Source organism: Peromyscus maniculatus, chromosome X (genome assembly GCF_049852395.1).
Source record: "Peromyscus maniculatus bairdii isolate BWxNUB_F1_BW_parent chromosome X, HU_Pman_BW_mat_3.1, whole genome shotgun sequence".
Taxonomy (NCBI): Eukaryota; Metazoa; Chordata; class Mammalia; order Rodentia; family Cricetidae; genus Peromyscus; species Peromyscus maniculatus.
In genome coordinates, this window is record NC_134875.1 from 679,389 (window position 1) to 687,781 (window position 8,393).

An 8,393-nucleotide genomic window follows, 5' to 3' on the forward strand; every position below is an offset into this window, starting at 1 on the left:
CCGGCCGCTTGATGCTCCGCCCAGGCCTGGCCTAGCGGCGCGGTTTTCAGAGGCGGAGCCTGGGGCGCGGAGGCGGTGCCCTCCTAACAGCACCTGGGAGACTCACTGGTCGGTCTGGGCTGGAGAAGCAGTGGGACACTGGTGGTGGCTGACAAAGGCAGTCTGCAGGGCAGTACGGGCCACTGGGTGGCTGGGTGGCAGGGAGGCGGTGTTTTTCCGCCAGGGCGGACGTGGGCTGTGAGCAGCTCCCAGGCGCAAGGGCAGACGCCTCCACAGTGCTGGAGCCCATTTTGCCCGCCCGCTGAGGAGAACTCTGCGCGGCCTACACGCGTCAGGGACAGCGCTTTGAGGTGACATCGCCACGAACAACGGTCTCTTTTGAAAGTTGGTCCTAAAACAGTTAAGGTTTTATTTTATTTTGTTTTATTTCCAAGTCACAGCTCTTGAATCTCTCTGGACCACGTCCTGATGCTGGCCTGACCTCCTAACTTCGGTTCTAGTGACCTCGGCCTTGGATGTCCCTTGGTTCGCCTTGGGCTTGCATCGCGATCCCTGCTTGAGTGTCCCGGGGTGGGAGACCTGGAAGTTTTAGCCTAGCTGTTCCGGAGAAGGTGTAATTAGTCCAAGAAACATTATATACATGTGAGTAACCTTTTACAGAAACAGTGTTTTACTGTGTCTGAAAAAGTAAGTCCAGTTTGCTTGCTGTTACTTTTTACAAAAGCTTTTAGATATATATTTGTTTGATACAGGAAAAGAAGGATTGAGGGAGAGACTTAACTTTTTATTCGGGTTTGAATGTATCACATCAAGTAATTAATTCTAGGAAATTACAAATTTCACCTGATCTCTTTCCTGGTGTCAGACATGATTAACTTATATGTAAAACTTACTTTATTTTAAAATATGCCAATGAACTAAGGGATAAATGTACAAACCTTCCTTCCAATTTACAAGTTTACCAATTACACAAGGGATTTAGTATTGATTATAAATTAAAGCAAAATATATGCCACTCAGCCTCCACAGCTGATATGCTTTTGTTTGAATTTGTTTTTTAAAACTCCTTTTTAAATTCTGAAGCCAGACAGATATGGCAGTACTGGAAGGGAACCTATTAAAGGCACTACTTGAAGAGGTGTTGATGCTTTGCTCTTCTCTCCCAAGTCAGTTCCAACCCAAGTCTCACCACAAATACTGTCCCAAATCCAGGGCACTGTGGTGCAATATATATGCCAACAACCTCTCTTTTTACCTTATGCTTATGTCACATCTTTCCATGATTAAGTTTCATAATGATAAAGGTTGGAGAAACTGCAGGGGTGTAGTTGGACCTAGCTGCAGTTTCAAATTTATGTCTTATGTTATTTTCAGTTACTGTTCATAGCTAACATGTCCTGCCTTGGTGGGACAGCAAGAACTGCTCATCTTATTACATTTGCTTAAGGGATATTTTTTAATTTATCAATTCATTTAGCTGCCTTCAAGAAGAAAAATACTTTTTTTTAGTCAGTCTCATATTCTAGAATGTTCATGCTACCTTTTACAGCTCCAAACATTTGACCAGAGAGGGAAATACTGATTAACATTTATAGCAAGCTTATTATATGCTAAAGATTCTACTAAGAATTTACATACATAGTGTGTATAAACTGCTTCAACTGGAATCAGGCTCTGAAATTTCTAGCTGTGTTAACTAGTTGGAATGGTTATCTAATTTCTCTGTGTCTTACTTTCATTACCTTTAATTGGGAATAATACCAATGCCCATCTCATAACATCCCATGAAGATCAAATGGGTCAATGTACCTAAACATATGTTTTTGTTTCTGTTTTTTGTTTGTTTTGTTTTTAATTTTCCAAGACAGGATTGGCTGTCCTGGAACTCTCTCTGTGGACCAAGCTGGCCTTGAACTCAGAGGTCGGCTTGCCTCTGCCTCCGAGCGCTGGGATTAAAGGTGTGCGCCACCACCACCCAGCACCTAAACATATGTTAAACATATGAGAAGTGTTTAATAAGTATGATTGCAGTCAATATGTTCATAATTTTACACCTCAGGAAAACTGAGGTAGAGAAAGATTAGGTTGTCTGAGGGTCACAAAGCTTCTAAGTGGCACAAGCAGGATGCATTAATCAGCCAAGCTGATACCTGGACCTATGTTCTTTGGCAGCTGAAATCATAATTGGATGAGAATATTAAATGGCTTCAAATAATTAGCACATTCAACTTATTGATGCCATTTAAAAACTCAAATACCTCAAAATAAAGCAAATCGTACTCTTGTAAAGAAAAAAATACAAAACCATTCTTCCTGTAAAGGAAAAAAAGATGGTTTTATTTAAATTACAACAAAAGGAAGCTCTTCTATATTCTGAAATTCATTTAAAACCTAATTTACAAAGTGTCTAAAATAATGTGTCTACGTCAATATGGCTTTTGGAATCAAGGCAACTTCTATGGAGGTCATCTCTTTTAGTGGATGCTATAGCTGTAAAGTTATGCAAACATATTTTGGGATGCATTTGTATCTGAAACCGGTAGTATTTTTAAGTTAAATTGCATAGGTTTATATTCCATGTATTGTATTGTACTAAATTTGTAACTAAATTTATCCTGTAGTTTTAAGATATTCCTTAGTTTGGAGAACCCTGTATTTTGTGAACAAATACCATATGCCAAAAAAAATGTTCTCTAGTCAAATAAGTTTGGGAAATGTTAAACTATATAAAAATCTCTGTACAGTATAACTTAGTTGGAGTTTTTACTATACTAATATGCTTTTATGATCTCCAATGTTCCCAAACATACTTGACCAAGGAAAATGTTGGGATCAAGGGTTCTAAAGAATCACACTTATGGAAATGATGTTCCATTCATCCAACATGTTATTTTTATAGACTTTGATCTAAATGCCTTTTGCTCAGCCTTTGCATTTATCTACTGAGGGTGTTGATGTTTTCATAGTTATGTGGTGGCTTATCAGTCTCTTGATCACTGCTGTTGCCTTTCTCTGGGCCCTTATGCTCTGAATAATAGGACACAGAAATCCAGGCTAACATGCAGAGTGTTGTTCCCAGGCTCATCTTGTCAGTGCCCAGCCTGTTAACCTTTGGAGGTCACAGCAGCACACTATACTGCTTTTCTTCTGAGAATATTTTGTAGTGCCTCATAGTAATTTAGAATATTACAATCTATCTGCCTTTTCTTCCACTGGAATTATTTCCTTCCAATGTCGGTATGACCAATAAAGTTTTGTTTTTATTCAAAAGAAATTTAAATGTCAACATGTTGGTTGTTGCTAGGACCTATCTATATCTATATCTAGGACCTATCTATATCTATGAAGTTGAGATGGTCTTGAAACCCTTAACAGTTGGCTCCTGCTTAAAAAAATGCTCTGTGTGTGTGTGTGTGTGTGTGTGTGTGTGTGTGTGTGTGTGTGTGTATGTGTATGCGTGCACGTGCACGCGCACACACTCTCATTTTTATTTTTGTATTGGAATTTACTGGGGGTGTTGTGTGTATGTCTAAAGCTCTTCAAGAGAGGAAGAACACTTGTATTTGCTAAATGAAAAAATGGCTTACAAATGTATATATAGAGACTCATGCATTTTAGGCAGATAGAAAGGAAGAGCAAGGGTATGCAGCTTGAAACAACCCTGGTATTTGAAAGAAATTTTGGTTTGAATACAGTGGTAATGGTGATATTTGCTGGAACTGGTGATATAGGGTGTAGCAACTGAATGAGAAGAAGAAATTCAAGATAACCCATAGTTTTTGAGTGTACAGAAGAGTTGATATTGCCATACAGAAAGTAGAGTTTGGTTAAGGAGAAAAGGATACTAACATAAATAAGTTGGAAATGAGAGAGTACATCCAGATGAAAAGGGGAACATGTGAAAGGTTCAGAATCATAATCACTCAGGAAATAAATGGATAACTATCATACCTATTGATTTGTCACAAAAATGTGACCATATTCTCTCTCTCTCTCTCTCTCTCTCTCTCTCTCTCTCTCTCTCTCTCTCTCTCTCTCTCTCTCTCTCTCTCTCGAGACAGGGTCTCCTTATGTAGTTAACCTAGGGCTTAGCTATAATATACTAGTTGGCCTTAATTTTACTATATATATAGCCCAGGCTGGCTTGAACTTTGCTCAGCTTCTGGCATGCTAAGATTGCAGGCATGCACCAACATACCCATTTTGAGACAATAGTTTTTATTACTAATTTCCTTTTAGGGGATAGGCAGAAAAACAGTGTTAAGGGGGGGAAATCAGATTCAGGATGGTATCCTTGAAAGAAAGAAGAGCTAGGCTTAGCATCATTCCTTTATTTCTGGCTTCTCATTCCACATCATGATTGACATCTGGTTTGCTCTGGATAGTATCACGTTGAGGACTCTAACAATCTCCCAAACTATGCTTCATTTCCTTTCCCATTAATAGCTACTTATTGGGAATGGGGGAGGGTTCTCTATTATGGGACAGATACCCACTGATGTATTTGTGCTCTGTAAAAGATAGAAATACAGTGAATCTGCATCATGATACTATGAGTGATTCCCATGAGATTCTGTTCATGAAAAATGCATCTGAAGTTATGAGATCTAAAGCTGGACATAGGACTATTATGGAGAGTTTCCTTGCCACTCCAAACTCTGAGAACTGTACTTTATTTACATCTTTTAAAGAGCAGAGAGATATTTTTGACCTAGTTTGTAGAGTAAAAGTTTACAACTATGCCTCTTAGAAAAACAGGCTTCTGTGACATCCTACTTAAGTGAAACAGGGAGCTAGATGGATGGCTGTTGTTTGCTTTCAGAAAGTCATGAAACTACACTAAATATTTTTCCTAAAATGAAAATCCCTTTCTGGATAAGCCTCACTAGTTATAAATAACTTTTAATATAAAAAGACAGGTATTTCTTTTGCCCTTGTAACAAACTTAGTCTCATTTTAGAAAGCCATATACATCATTGAGAATCTTTTTAAAAATGTAAACTGCTTGGGAGTGGCTTTTATCTGAGGAATATGGCATGCATGTGTCTGTTTCACTACTTTCCTGCCAAAAACATGTATCCTTAGGTACACTTTTGCGCATTTTCTATTGCTAACACACTACCTTTGAATACTGCTTTGTAGATGCAAAAGAGAGAAAAACCAATGCCCAGCCTCCTGCAGTTCTCATCTCATCTCCCCACAGAATGAACTTAGAATTCTTGAGTGCTTTGCCATAGAAAGTTTGCATTACCTAGGCTTTGCCTGAGTGTCACTTCAGTTTCATTTTCAGAAAACTTAAGATGCCATTTGATATGTGTAGGTTTACAAATAGATATGTATGAGGTTTGGTTCTGGTTGGTGGTTGCTAGTCCCAGGTCACCTTGCTCACTAGTGAGTTCATACAAACCTCAAAAGTCACACCTGTGTCCTGTGCGCGGATGCTGCAGGCTTAGGTGGAGAAAAGCAGGGCTAGAATTGGAACCCAAAGCCCAGAATGGCAAGAGAGGATGTGGGGGCTCCACCCGATCATCTCTGGGTTCACCAAGAAGGTGTCTACCGCGACGAATATCAGCGCACATGGGTAGCTGTGGTGGAAGAGGTAACTGCTTTAATTTAAAAAAAAAATTTTTTTTTGCTTTTGCTTTTAAGTAACCTGGCTTCTATCTAGTCTCAATATTCTGATGTCTTTGGTTTTATCTTTGATCATTCCTATTAGGAGACAAGTTTCCTAAAGGCTCGAGTCCAGCAAGTTCAGGTTCCCTTAGGTGATGCAACTAGGCCAAGTCACCTTCTTACTTCCCAACTACCTCTCATGTGGCAACTCTACCCAGAGGAACGCTACATGGATAACAACTCTCGCTTGTGGCAGATTCAGCATCATTTAATGGTACACATTTTGCTCAATCATTTTCCCTTATACTGGGGATCTTACAATGGAGTGCTTTATAAACTTTTTTTTTTCTGATAGGTGAGGGGAGTACAGGAACTACTGCTTAAACTTTTGCCTGATGATTAACCTGGTATGTATTTCTATTTTTTTTCTCCTTCTTCCCCTTCTTTGTTTTCACTCTATTCAGTTGTAATAATTTGAATGATTTTTTTTTTCAGGTGCTGGAATTCTAGGAAGATATGTTCCTCTGTTCTATTCACATCATTCACCACTACAGTGCTCCTACCCTTGGGTCTGGGTGGGGAGAGAGTAGTTTGAAAAACTACAGAAGTTTAGGAAGGGTCATGAAGAACACTGCCAGTGACACTACAGAGAGAGGGTTACACCGGGCAGAAATCAAGCCAACAAAAACATTTAGTCAGGAAATGTAACTTGAAATTGACTCCTCTGGAAATTGGCATAGAACGTTTAATGGACTTCATCGGTTGAACCTGGGATCTGGTGAATCCCACAAAAATCAGCACATGCTACAGAACAGATGCCCTCATCACCAAGGACTTGGTACTTATTTAGAGAGAAGAGAGCAGCCTCTAGCAGCATCAACATGTATTTGTTGCTTATTTCCCCTGCAGCAAATCACCTGCCTTTCCTTCTTCCATCCTGTAAATATCTGAGGTTTTGTTCTAGTGTTTCCCATCCCAGTACTGACCTAATTTGGATCTACTGAGAACTTAAGGAGTTCTGGGAGGAAAAGGTTATTTGTACTGACTGATAAAATTAGTTTCAAAGGCTCCTGTGCCTTTCTTCTTTCTGAAACCTGTGTCTTTGAATTGTTTTTACAAGTTTCTCATCAAAATCTTGTGAATCTAAATTCTTTGATTACAAATATTTTATATATTTGGCTTCCATTTGACCTCAATAGATAATGTTAACTTTAATTGGCACTTTTCTCAAGAGGTAATAGCAACTAACATTGCTAATTCCAGGGAAAGTGTTTCTTTTACTTGTAAAAATTTTCCTGAATTAAAGCAGTTGTGACAGTTTATGTACATTAAAGTAAGATTTTGCTTTTTAAAATATGTCTTGGGTCCAGAGCAATGGTGCATGTCTATAATCCCAGCTATTTGGAAGACTGAGGCAGGAGGATCACTTCACCCAAGGAGTTTGGTGCCAGCCTAAGAAACATAATGAGGCTCTGTCTTAAACAAAAAAGCACTTGGGTATAATAGCTACTGTGTATTGAGTTCTTGATACTTTCCAGTTACTATTCTGTGCACTTTATATGTTTTATCATGTTTAGTTCTTCCATCAGTTCCTTGAGGTACGTATAATTCCTATTGACATGAATAGTGAAAAAAAAATGTTCAAGTGTAATCATTTACCAAGGGTTTCTTTTGTGAATCATAGAATCAGGCATTGGGCCAGGCCTTTAAAACAGTGGTGTCATTCTGACATTTGCTTACAATATTCAAAATGAGTAGACTGAATTTTTTCATGTCTATATCTTCCATACTTGAGATGGAAATATAAAAATATAGTTAATTTATCATATGAATTGAGAAAGAGTATTTTTAGTGCAACTGTTTTTTTTAACAATTGTAAGGTCATTTGACTTGCCCCAGAATAAAATTCTATGTAGATAGGCTTCAAAGTCTTTATAAATAAAAAAAGTAACATTTTAATATTTTTTTTGTTTTAGTTTTCTGGATATGCCACAAAAGGATCCATGCCAGAAACAAGCCTGTGAAATACAGAAATGTTTACAAGGTAGTATATAGATTTTTTTAAAAAAATATTTTTAAACTTTATCAACTAACTGTAAGAAACTAATGATATTACCAGCAACTTTCATTAACTTTAATTAAGTAATTATGAATCTTTTCTTCTTTGTATTATGAAATGTTTAGAATATTAAAAGAGTTGTTATGTAGGGAATGGGAGGCTGTCTTCAGTGGTAGAGCACTTGCCTAACATGTGCCCCAAGGGTTCTATCCTCAGCACCACATTTACACAAAAAAGTGATTTCATTTAAGCTATGGGTTATTGAGTTCCATTGTACATTAGAATTACCTAACATTTTTTTTGTTGTTGTTGTTGTTTTGTTTTTTGAGACAGGGTTTCTCTATGTAACAGCCCTGGCTGCCCTGGAATTCATTTTGTAGACCAGGTTGGCCTCTAACTCAGAGGTCCCCTGCGTCTGCCTCCCAAATGTACCTGGAGAACTTTAAAACTTGTTTAACACACTTAAAGCAGACTTCCTGGAGGTAGGGTCTGAGCAGGAATCATTTTACAAACCTAACCAAGTGATTTTAATGCACAACCCCAGCTAAGAATTACTGAGCTAGCTAGGCTGTGGTGGCACACGCCTTTAATCCCAGCACTCGAGAGGCAGAGGCAGGCGGATCTCCGAGTTCAAGGCCAGCCTGGTCTACAAAGTGAGTTCCAGGACAGCAAGGACTAAACAGAAACCCTGTCTTGAAAAACCAAAAAAAAAAAAAAAAAA

At 38.4% G+C, this 8,393-nt stretch overlaps 1 protein-coding gene across 3 annotated transcripts; it reads left to right on the forward strand.

The window, feature by feature from the left end:
- The first annotated feature begins 116 nt into the window (after window positions 1–116).
- Window positions 117–7,657, forward strand: Mtcp1 (mature T cell proliferation 1). Of its 3 annotated transcripts, XM_076562467.1 has the most exons (6): window positions 117–399; window positions 501–642; window positions 4,062–5,599; window positions 5,717–5,887; window positions 5,969–6,020; window positions 6,109–6,967. In XM_076562467.1, the coding sequence occupies exons 3-5, from the start codon at window positions 5,495–5,497 to the stop codon at window positions 6,014–6,016; spliced, it is 324 nt and encodes a 107-aa protein (XP_076418582.1). In that variant the 5' UTR covers window positions 117–399; window positions 501–642; window positions 4,062–5,494; the 3' UTR covers window positions 6,017–6,020; window positions 6,109–6,967. The 3 variants fall into 3 exon arrangements, with proteins under 3 accessions (XP_076418582.1, XP_006997555.1, XP_076418583.1); XM_006997493.4 differs by having other exon boundaries at window positions 133–642; window positions 5,448–5,599; XM_076562468.1 differs by lacking the exons at window positions 117–399; window positions 501–642; window positions 5,969–6,020; window positions 6,109–6,967 and adding an exon at window positions 7,590–7,657 and having other exon boundaries at window positions 5,360–5,599.
- The last annotated feature ends 736 nt before the right edge of the window (window positions 7,658–8,393 follow it).